Consider the following 12,821-nt stretch of genomic DNA (forward strand, 5'->3'; position numbering starts at 1 on the left):
TTAGGGGGTCCGCAACTGCTGAGAAAATTCAATAATTATAACAGATTATTAAAGAGTATATAAAGAAACAAAAGGCAAAAACTATAATTAAAATTTTAAAACATTTAGTAAATGTGAAGGAATTTGAAATTGGTGGCTAAAAGTTAAGCTAAAATCCTCAGCTTGATTTGTGACAGTAGTGCAAATGCATCAAACAGAATATCGTATGGATGACAAGTGGCCTCAACTGAATTTAAAAAGCTCCAACCTTCACATTAAAATAATAATGTCGCCCAAACCAGATCAGATACTAGAACAGTTTGTTAATTATTATTGTAAATTATACACTCCAGAAACTCTTATTACCAAGGATGATATACTACTATATCTCCACTCCCATATGAAGGTACAACAAGATAAGGAAGCTGTTAGATTGTTAAGCTCAGAGATTACATTTGATGAGATTAAGACTGCATTTTTATCTCTCCCCTCGGGTAAGGCAGCTGGAGAAGACCTGCTCCCTATGGAGCTATATAAAATATGCTTACAGGAATTACTCCCTTTGTTCAAAATGGTTGTAGATTCAATTGGTGAAACTGGGAGGGCTCCCCCTTCTTGGGGAACAGCTAAGATAGTATTTTAAAAAAAAAAAAAAAAACCTGCAGATGAGTGCTGGTCGTATAGACCGATATCTTTGATAAACGCAGATGCCAAGGCTTTTGCTAAAATATTGGCAAATCGACTCGCACCTCTCATGCCCAAATTGGTCAATGCTCAACAACATGGATTTGTCACAGGACGTGATACTACTGCCCATATTAACATGGCCATCACAGCTTTTGATGTATCATCAATTAATCCCACCTTACTCGGAATGATCATGTTAGATGCTGAAAAAGCTTTTGATCGAGTGGGGTGGGATTTTTTGTGGGCTGTTCTGGAGGCCTTTGGTATCGGGGGAAGATACCTTGGATGGATTCAGTCGCTATATCATCAACCAATGGCAAGGATTAGCTATGCAAGAAGGAGCTCTCTCAGCTTCCTAATCGGAAGAGGAACACGGCAGGGGTGTCCTCTCTCACCCCTGCTGTTCGCACTATCATTGGAACCATTTCTTAATGTACTATTGACACAGGAGGATATTAATCCATTTCAGCACATGGGGAATAGCTTAAAAATTACCGCATATGCGGACGATGTCGCTATCTTTACTACTGATGTACTTAAAGCTATACCTGCTATAATAGAAGAGGCAAAACAATTCGGAAATGTATCTGGATACAAATTAAATATAAATAAAACTCAGGTTATCACCAATTATAATCCACCAGGGCTAGTACCTGGTCTTTGCTCCAATGCAGTGTATCTAGGTGTTAAAATGTCTGCAAAGATCGAAGAAATAACAGCCCTTAACTATGATTCACTTTTGAAACAAGTGGCTAAATCTTTAAAAAATTGGCACAAGATACCATTAAGTTTGGTTGGACGTATAAATTTAATAAAGATGAAAATAGCACCCAAATTTCTTTATTTATTTAGATCGATTCCGTTACGCCCCAATAACCTCTTTTTTTAAAAACTCGATGGAGTCTGTAGCAGCTATATATGGGGCTATAAAAAGGCTCGGAGAGCAATAAATCTGCTTAAGCTCCCAATTGAAAAAGGGGGATTAACGTTCCCCGACTTTAGATTATACTTTTTTGCTTCTTTTTTTCATCGGATACGTAGCCTACTGAGAAATGATAACTCCTTATTTTTTCATTACTTCATGTTAGGGCACGATAGTAAACAATTTTTGGCTCGAACTAATGACCCAAATTACTTCAAACGAGTCAAGTTTAAGACTGCTAAGCATATCGTACAAATCTGGAAGCAAATTATGACTCTTGATAAAACGCCTTTTTTTAATGCTGAACTAAGGCTATGGGGAAACCCAGGACTTCCTGAAATATTCTCAGACGGGGAAGGGACAGCTTGGTCTGGCCATGGTATTAAAACTTTGGGAGATCTATACGGACCTGATAGTTTGTTAGGGTTTTCATCACTTAAATTAATATATCATTTGAATGATAGGATGTATTTTAAATACATGCAAATTCAAGACTTCCTAGTTCGGAGAATGAACATTAAAGAAATCCGACACTCTGATATTTTACAATGCTTATATTCAGATAGGACCAAGTCACTTATCAGTAAAAGTTACTGTCTTTTGAACCTGGCAAAGGGAGATGATTGTGTTAAGTTAGCATCCAAATGGTCTGATCGGTTAGGATTAAGTATAACTCCCAAGCAGATATCTACTTCCTTTACCCAACTTAACCGGGTAGTACAGTCTTCCAGTATGAGATTGCAGTCTTACAGAACTATTTGTCAACTATACTACACTCCCCAAAGAATTTCAAGTTGGGTACTAGATAATCACTCAAATGAACGTACCAGCTGTCCCAAATGTAAATTAGAAGCTGCTGATATTGTCCATATGCTTTTCTCATGTCCGGCGTTATCAGAGTTCTGGAAGGGTATCGTAGAAATATTAGATAGAAAACATATTATATCACCACCCCTTTCAGCTCATTTGATATTATTAGATCTGCAGGAAACAAATAGCCCAAATAAAGATTTGAACTCTATTCTATATGCCTGCGCAAGATTAACTATAGCTAGGGCATGGATATCTCCAGATCCACCGCATGTTATGGAGTGGTGGGCGCTGGTAAACGAAATACACACTATGGAAATGGCACTAGCAAGACTAAGGGGCCCTAACCCTTTGAGGAAAAAATAGGGAGTATGGGACATTCTATTCGGAGGAGAGTAACTTTTTACGTACCTGGCCTCAGATACTAAATTAAGGCTCACTCAAACGTAGATTCGTTACTGTTTATTTATTTATTTATTATCAACCTCTGTGTTTATATCTCTGTTTGGTTCCTTTTTATGCTTATGTATATTTGTGTTTTCTTTGGTATAATCATGCTATGAATTGTAAAAGTATTTATTTTACTCTGTCTCTTGTGATATCAATAAAAATGGTTAAAAAAAATAATAATAATAATAATAATGTCGCCTTGTTTTTATTTCATCATTTGTGTATTTTTTTGATGAATCCTTGTTTCTGGGTATTGTTTTACGGGTCAAATCATCAAAAATGCTTAGCTGGGGTCCTCGCTTTTCAATAATGACTCACTGTGGATCTCCCACATATCAATAACGATCTCATAAGGGATTAATGATTAATTGGGGGTCCACCGAAGTCAAAAGGTTAAGAACTGCTGATGCCACCTATCTGTGAAAACTCACATCTATCACACCATTTAGTCCTCTTGAGACTCTGGTCTTGAAATGCCTCAAACTACTCATAACGCAGTCTAACTTCCTTTCCATAATGCAATCCATAGTGATTTCCACATTTGACTCGTTCATTTTTTACGGAAACCAAAAAAAGCTCACTGGCTCCACTAAAAACCCTTCTTCACTCTGCTGCACATTTGACAATGGGTATCAAAATATTTGCTCACATAATACTGGTGCTGAGAGATCTGCTCTGGTTATCATTAAAGGAAAGGATCAAATTCAAACTCGCCTATAAGTTATTTAAAGCCCTAAAGCTCAAAAACCCATTTTACCTACACTCTTGCCTTCATATCTCAGATGAATTGAAAAAATTAAGGAGTAAAGAACCTTCCAGTCTCAAAATCAAAACATTGAAATAGAACTCAGCTGCATCACAGTCTTTTTTATGGTGTTGCCCCTCTATTATGGAAAACACTTTCTCTGGACATCAGTAATTCAGAAGGACTTCGGCACATTTTAGAAGGAATTCCAAACTCTACTTTTTAGGCTGAATCTAATCCACATATGGTGTGTGAGCACACTGTTTCAAACTGGAATTGACAATAGTGGCATTGCTACAACAACAATACAATAAGTAGCTTTTATTTAGAAATAAAACCTAATAAATGTTATTAGGGATAATTTGGTTTGAGGCGTATGCCATATAATGTTGATAATAAACGGTCAATAATATTAATGTAACTCTGCAACGCTAAAGTGGGGAAATTCGTGTCTTAGAGGATGGGGTTTGAATTGATTAAAATCTGGAATCGTGACATATGTCCAGCCATTCAAGTGCACCTCCTATTACTCTCACCTCATACTCACATTTTTAAGAGGGTCATACTGTTTACAAGATTTTTCATGAATGTAATCTTTAGAAAACATGGGCTCTGTGGCAACATCTGTGAATAATATAACATTATAGGAACATGATCTTCCAAGACCCCCTTATGAACTTTCCCTTAAACCTTTCTTTCTGAGATCAGATTGACAGTCTGCACTTTTAATATTGGTCCAATTGACTCTAGTGTCTTTATTTTCTTCTGGGGGGGGGGGCGTCATACCAGCCCACCTTTCTCCCCAGCCTGTCCCTGCTGAACGTTCTGGTTTTTGTTTGTGGGGAGCAATCTCCTGTATCCTACCTTCTTTTTCTCTGATTACTCTCGTCCTCCAGTAGCCAGTCCCACCCACCCACTCAACTCAGCCATGGTCCCTACTCGCTACATCTATTATTTCCCCCTATCAGCTGCCATTTATGCTTTTGGATGACTAGAACAAAGTTACACAAGTACCTTTAACTAATAATGTACACGTCTGCAAGAACTTCAGAGGTTTCCTAGAATGTTATACCAAGAAATATACTTCCTCGGCCAAAACAAGACTGGCAAAATACTAATTGCCTTCCTTTGCTTAGAACTTCTTTTGATGAGATGCAGTGTTGCCTACAGCCGTGAATACATTGAAATTTCCCGAATACAAGGGAGAATTTTACTTTCCACACTTCAGTCAAATTCTCTATAATCTGGTTTTCTTTTTCGACCAAGTGTTATTGCTACAACTTGCTGTCACTGAGCGATGCTAATCTTCCAGAAAATATTGTACTTATCCCTAAAAAACGTTTGGAAAATTGACAGTCCTCTCAGATACTCTCCACCTCCCCCTCTTATGCCTATTTTTGTATGACCTCTTGTTGCCATCATCACATGGACGAGGCTTCACTTCTCCACTTTCATCACTCCAATATGCCCTGGCACACTTCCTCTCCTTCTTGAGTGTTCTGTTATTGACAGATGACGGTCCACATAACTGGTATGCTTTATTAGATGCATTGGACCACTGGACCATGATTCTTGACATATGTTACTTAGCGTATAAAGGTATGTTCGTATTTTGATACTACTATCATCAATGGGGCTAACTTATTTAAATGAATTATTGGTTGAATTTTCAGGGTGCATATTTGTTTTTATTCAAATCAGGGTGATGAATATGTATCTTATTTTCATTAAATCAACCGCATGCATGCTCATGAGGGTTTTGTAAGGTCTGTTAAAATGGATAGCACATTATTGCATAGTTATTTTGCTCTTGTGTTGTATGTGAACTTCATTCAGCAAGAGCTGCCAGCATTCAAGCAGAAAGTATAATTGGTAACTGTGCAACGAACCTTAAAATATAAAAAAGCCAAAATGAATTGTTACATGGTAAAGGAAAACGAAAAAAACAATGATGTTAATATTCGTGTAACAAGTCATCTTATTTTCTGTTTACCTTTTTAGGATGTTAGACCCTCGTCCATGATGAATGAGTGTCACTATGATAAACGCATGGACTTTTTCTACAATCAGAGCAGAAGTCAAACTGAAGAAGACTGGTCTGGAGCGAAACTGGTGATTGTTTTGTGTTTTGGAGCTTTCTTCTGCCTGTTTATTTTCATATCCAATGCGTTGGTCATTGCAGCTGTTGTCACGAACAAAAGATTTCATTTTCCCTTTTATTACTTGTTGGCCAATTTAGCAGCAGCAGACTTCTTTGCTGGCATTGCATATGTCTTTTTGATGTTCCACACCGGTCCCGTATCCAAAACATTAACGGTTCACCGATGGTTCTTGCGGCAAGGACTTGTGGACACCAGCATGTCAGCATCTCTGGCAAGCCTGTTGGCGATTGCAGTTGAAAGACACATGTCGGTTGTTCGGATGAGAGTTCACAGTAACCTTACAAAAAAGAGAGTGACGTTCCTCATTTTCTCTGTCTGGGCCATTGCCATTTTTATGGGCACAGTACCTACTCTCGGATGGAACTGCCTCTGCAACATCACATCTTGCTCCTCACTGGCTCCAATATACAGTAGAAGTTACTTGACCTTCTGGACAGTTTCAAACCTCGTTGTGTTCTTTATCATGGTTGTGGTCTACCTAAGAATCTACATCTATGTTAGGAGGAAAACAACTGTCTTGTCGCAACATACATCTGGATCCATTAGTCGCAGGAGGACACCGATAAAGCTGATGAAGACGGTCATGGCTGTCCTAGGTAAGTGAATAATGCACATTGATGGTATTAGCTCACCTTTGTGTTACAAATATCAGGTAAATGTTTCCTTACCTCTTCAACTTTTGAGTCTCTAAGGAAGGTGAAATTGAGTGTATGGGAGGGTGATTCCCTTGAAATCAATGAAGAATAAAATATTTTTGGAGACCGTGGAAAGTTATCAAAGTGGATGATCCCAAACATCTGTGGCAGGCACTTCCCCTGTTGGGTCATGATTACTAGCCCATGCCCTTCAATTGAGGATACCTTGTGAAGTGTGATGTTTCATCTGAACTTTGCTGCCCTTGTTCTCAATGTTCTTTCATCGTCTGTTCTCCCTCACTTCCCTTTTTTTGCTTCCTGCTATTGCCCTTCTCTTTTTTTGCTTTGCCTTCAACATTCTCTTTCTTATCCACTTTTGTCTCACCAATATCCCTGTCTATTAAGTCTTTTTTTAGCAAATAGGTAGTAAATTAGCGCAAAAACATTGTTTTAACATAAAGAAACTGATAAAACACATTTTTGACATTACTGTGACTTAGTGGTGCTCTCAGAAAACAGGTTTGGAAAAGGCATTGAATGTGCCCAAAAATAATTTTTGCTAAAGTACAGATGGCCTGTTACACTGGACAAATCAAAGAACAGAGTGCTCCAAGATGGCTGTTCTGTGAATCGATGGCCTAACCTACTAGTGCTTTTGAAACCTGTCATCTACTGCCTCAGTCCAGAACCGAAATATCTGGTGGATATGCTATATATAATTGAGAAAAAGTGTTCTGTGTGCAATATTTAATGATTTAAAATGTTTGTCCTAGTGTTAATTACCAAGGTGAGCATGCCCAGAAGGGAAACACTACTTTAGCTGACGATAGATGAATGCTTGCTTTTCTGCACTGCCAAATTGGATAGCACTAATTTAGATTGTAAATTGTAAGAGCTGTCTAGTTTCAAAAGCTTATAACTGATGGTTCAATATTCTGATGGGAAATAACGTACTGCTTCTAATGGGTAACCTGTGACTGGTGTCCAGCCACAAAATTCTCAACCCCCGTTAAAAGCCACCATTTTATTCTAGTCTATTTCTTCTGTAAAGTGGACAACATGCTTCAACTCCAAAGTTACGCTTGCAAAATGAAGGCCTTCCTCTTTGTACTCAATAAAATCCTGCTCTTCCATTTACCTTCATAAAAGTGTATTATTGGTTACTCTGTATTCTGCCCACACGCCCTGCAAAGGAATCATGTAATACAGGTTGATTCATTGCAGTCAATGTCCTGTTTCCCAAACATATCTTATTTACTTTAAAGTATGTAATGCCTGGTACTGGCGGCCAATCTTGGTTACATTCTCCTATCTAGCATCTCTTATGGTGGATGGAAATACAGCGTAGCCCGAAGGGTTTGGTACATTCTGGCTCAAAGTATTTACTTCCTTTACCTGGTATCTTGTCTGTCCTTTGAAAAAGTGACCTTCTTTATGCTGAAAATGTTCATTAGGCACTTGATTCATCCAGCCTTGAATACCCTACCATCCACCCACTCTTTGTATTATCATATCCCTCTGCAGCAGCAAGTGTTGAGACCATTCGATATGATCACACAAACACTTCTTCTGTGTGATGTTTCTCAGGATTAACTCTCCTGCCATAATGTTTTGCTCAACTAGACATCTTTGCCTCAAGTATGAGATTCTGAACTATTAATTGCTTGTGGTCAGCGGTAATATTGACTAACATAGATTTGTTTGCTAAATACCTTTCAATTGACTCAATTCTGTAGACCTTCAAGCAATGAAGAGGTCCAGAACTGATGAGGCACAGTGCAACATTGTCTTTCATGTCCCTTTTACCATTGTGAGGCTTACTCAGTAATCGAGCCTGAAGGTCATTACTAGTCTAGCACCCAGACCAGAATGGTTGGAGCAAGATAGCCAATCAGAATGCTCCCCTAGCAGAATATTGCAACTGCTGCGGGCACGCAGAGGAAGTTTCCTGTGGCTGCCAGCTGCATGCGTCCTAGGCACACTTTGACCTAGTGCATAGCACCTCACTCGCAACTTATCTCCAGAGCAGGAAAAGCTATTTCATCAGACATCACTCTCCTTACTCTCAGTGCTTGACCCTCATCTTCCTTGGTAAGAAGGAAGTATAAACCCTAAGTACCTTAGAAAAGTAGGGGGAAAAACTAACATATTTGTTTCTTTTTGCTGCTTTATTGCGGCATTTGGTCATACATTTCCGCTTGGATTGGGAATAAGGGGGGCTGGCACAGAAAGAAAGAGCACTAGCTTCTGATCAAAGAGCTGCTGTTGCGGCCTTCAAATCAGCTATTTGTCCCACCTCAGCTGTGTTTGATGGCCCATATCATTCCTGAGTGGGCAGATGGCAAGCTCTGGTGTAAAAATAGCAGCACAGTATTCTTCTTTTGAGTGTCCTATCATTGCCATCAGGGAGGTCAAGAACTTAGTCAATATGGAACATACCGTTTGTAGCCCAGCTCAGCTCGAAGGTTCTGATTTGTAATCACAATCATACCAACTCACAATCTATGAATCTTTTGTTCATCTGTGGTCCATTTTTGCCTTGCAAACGTTCTTGTTGTGGAGTTATTTTTATTTGAATATTTCTGCAGTCTTTCCACTCAAACTGCCCTAAAGTAAAACAACCCTACCCCTGCCCTGGACCCTTTCCCGCATGTTTGCTTACTTTTTCCATTCGTATTGAAAACGTGTTGCTCCTCTTCTTCCAATAGCGCCCTCTCTGTTGACATTCCCCTTTGCAGCGCTAAAGAGAAAGATGACGTCTTTTACCCCACAAAGTCCATTTCGCTAAGGATGCTCTGCAAAACCGCAGCAAATATCTACACACCACTGCTTCCGATTCAACATTCAAAATTCCGGATTGGTCGATAAAGAGCGTGAATTCCGAAACATCCTCGTTTTTATCTTTTTAAAGTAATCTACTTTCATGAATTAATAAAACAGAATGAAAAAGGATAAAGCCGCTAATGGCGAAGGACAGCGTGAGTTCACAATGATTGCAAGCCAGCACGTCTAGTCTGCCCGGAGACTTTGAAGACAAGAAACAAGAAACACTCTTTGCAACAATTAAGAACTCAAAACAAGGAGTGGATCCAAAATATGCAGCGGCGGCCCGTACAAACACAGTTTATCGTTCCAGGAATGAATGGATGCTTTCTTCGCATTACCACAGGAAACTTTATTTTCGATACTTTTTTGTGGCGAACAAAAAAGGAAGGTTGTAGTTTAGAAGCACCGTGTCATTCTGAGATAGCAGTGCGAGGGAGGAGAAATGTGTGCGAACAAAAGGCGGACACAGTGGGTACAGTGGTCTTTGTTCTCAAGATTACACACGACAGTCTCTGGCAGTGTGATCACTGCTGAAACAATGACCCTTTTGCATTAAAGGATTACAGCAGAATTATTAGAACACATTATTTTTTCTTAATATTCCGAAGAATCCATTTATTTAACCCCAGAAACGTGCAGAAGTTGAGGTTATGCATAATTAATCTCATTTATATACAGTATCATTTTCTGTACAGTGTAGTGTAGAAAAGAGTTATCTGTATATGCACAAAGATTATCACTTGGGCAGCAGGCTCCCTTTACATGTTGCAAAGTGGATTTATATTAACAGTGACAGCGCATTGAGCTTCATGTGTTTATGTGTTAGCGCATCTGATTGGTCCTTTCTTTTGTGCTCACCACTTGATTTGCGTATCTTTCCTCTCCTCCTTCCATGTCTCCTGTCCGTCTCCTTTGGTAAATGACCCTGAATATTCCCCAGGTTCTGACTCTTGCTTGCTATTCTGATAAAATATTTGTCTGGTACTATTTTGTATGTAAATTCATGTGTGCCCAAATCTTCATGAAGAATACTTAGCTTTGTCGTGGCCCGGATTATTGAGTTCCATTTTCGATTATGTTTTTTCACTCAGCCTAGTCCAAAGAGGTCATGTACATAGGTGGCTTAGAGCCACCTGACAGGTGAACACAGTGATCTGATCAAAAGAGCATGATCTCAACTTCCACTAGCCAAACCTCTGATCTCTCTCAATAAGGAACATTAATCACCGAAGTTATCTTCACATTTTTATTGTTTCCTGAAAATTGCTGGCGACCAGAAATGCAGCAGCAGGAACTTCTCAAACCATAATGCACTTGCAAACATGACGCCCTCACCCGAAGTCGGAACCTTTGTTTGCTTGGTGCATGAAGATGGAAGATTCATATTTATTTTATTTCATTTATATACATGTTTTCTTAACATTTGGTCTGATTACTATGTGAATGTAAATAACAATAAAGCATACATGCAACTGTGACTACATGCCTGCTTATCTCAATATTTCACTTCATATATATGCGATTGTATTTGTTTAACGGGCGGTGATTTGTATAGGGTCACTTGAAAGTCCACAAGGTTGTCCCTGTCCCCCCCAGAATTTTAGTGTCTCCTACGCCCCTGGCTCACAGCCACAATCAAGTTGGCTCACGTGTTGTATGATGGGCCTAAATTGCTTTGAGGTAGCCATGCAGCAGTGGCGTCACTAGGGTTGGTGTCACCCAGTGCGGGTAACTCATGGTGTCACCCCATCACGATTTACCTCATGAATCCATGATGGACCTCCTCGAGGAGATGTATTCATCTGTTCAGAACCCACAGTAACTTTCAGTGCCAAACAAGCATTTAAAGCAGGGGTACTGCAAGCTTTCCAGTTAACGCACAAGCATCCCTTATTTCCTAACCCGGGCATGGGGACATTTCGGGAATGGGGGCTCATGGAGCGTGTAGGTGACCTACAAGGAGCGTGAAACAGTTAATTGGGGTCCTGAATGTGGGGTTTTATTTTTTTAAATATGGAACGGTATATTACTCGAGCGACGTGAGTGAAACTAGTCAGCAGTCAGGAGAGGGATTAGTTATGCGCAATAACAGATAATCCTCGCAGGAGGGTTGTGACTGCGTCTTCGCTTTATTTCAATAATATATGTCCGAGAGTGGAATCTATTGCAGTGTAGTATATCTGTATATACACAGAGGGAGATACATACTCACCATTTGCGCACTTTATAATGGGCTGTTCCGTAAGTGTATAATATTTTATGAATCCTTGCATTATATTTGTATTTACCATAGTATCAGGCAGTAAAAGCGCTACAAGCAATCCAGCAGAGAAAAACACAGCCCCTCGTCCATTCCTCCGACAATAAAGCTCTCTGATGCACTGCAGGGTAGATCTCCCCCCCCTCCTGTGCGTGGAACAAGTGCAGTGAGGAGCACGCGAGCAACACATGAATCTCACGGCGCCCCTAACAGCGAGCTGACAGGTCTTCTGAGCGCGGACTGTCTGTCACTAGTGCAAAGCAGTAAAACACAATATTACCGTTAAAGTTATGTCTTCAGCACATTCGTTACCAGACATAGATACAATAAAGTGCGCAAAGTCGCAAATTCCCAAAAGAAAACACACACATGGACACAGGTCTGTTCTATATTGTCTGTGGAGCTGCAGCTCACAGAAGTGCCGTGAGCTGTGGAACCCCAGCTGTCATATTCACCCTGCACTGAGGGCGGACAGCGGCAGGAGGAGGAGGTGTCACCCCATGGGATGGTGTCACCCGGTGCGGTCCGCACCCCCCGCACCCACCTAGTGACGCCACTGCCATGCAGATAGGCTTCTGTTCTTAATCAAGGACCTGTGCACACATAAGATCACAACACAGAGTATGTTAATATAATAAACAATTACGGGTTGGAATTATCACTGGTTATGGGGTACATTTTATGGAGTTGTATTCATCGACCCTAGCGTGTGTTTTTTACCTAGTTCTTCAAGTATCTTATCAACTGACCTATATTTTTTATTATTATTTTCATTTTTCCTTCTATAGATTATCGATGCCATCTATTATGACTTGGGTATGTGCTTTGCATGCCGCTGGTTAATAATTATCATTAGTTACTTTCCTTTCCCTATGATAGCACGAATAAGAGTGGGTGTATTAGCACTTTGATGTCTTGTGCACTCTATGTAACACGCACAGGCCTATCGAGATGTTTTTAAGATTCAAGTGAAACTCCTTTGAACTGTGGTTTAGATTGAATTTTAATTCTTGTGTGAATTTTGTATAGGTTATTTTTCACTATAGATGTAGTTCTTTGAGTACTGCTTGTCCCACTGTTTCTCTTTGTCTACACAGTTTTCTAAATGCATTTATAGTAATTTCATCATATAACTCTGCTTCAGGTTTTCAGAGTTGACTGTTCTCTGATGAAACACGTGTCGGCTGGACTCTGTGCAAACAAGCGTTAAAAGTAACAAGAAAAGACGTGGCGATTTCTTGTTTATTTGTTTATTATAGTAACATACTCTGTGTTGTGATCTTATGTGTGCACAGGTCCTTGATTATTATTGTACAGGTTTGGAGTTCCAAACTCTAGCTTAGGG

The 12,821-nt window shown here is 39.7% G+C and overlaps 1 protein-coding gene across 1 annotated transcript in view; it reads left to right on the plus strand.

Moving 5' to 3' along the window:
* The window catches only part of LPAR3 (lysophosphatidic acid receptor 3), a 201,549-nt gene that overhangs the window by 113,879 nt on the left and 74,849 nt on the right, over positions 1-12,821 (plus strand). Inside the window, exon 2 of the mRNA XM_078659271.1 lies at positions 5,595-6,351. Within this exon, the coding sequence (XP_078515397.1) occupies positions 5,595-6,351 (757 nt within the window). The remainder of the gene's footprint in view (positions 1-5,594; positions 6,352-12,821) is intronic.

Source organism: Lissotriton helveticus, chromosome 1_1 (assembly GCF_964261635.1).
Source record: "Lissotriton helveticus chromosome 1_1, aLisHel1.1, whole genome shotgun sequence".
NCBI lineage: Eukaryota > Metazoa > Chordata > Amphibia > Caudata > Salamandridae > Lissotriton > Lissotriton helveticus.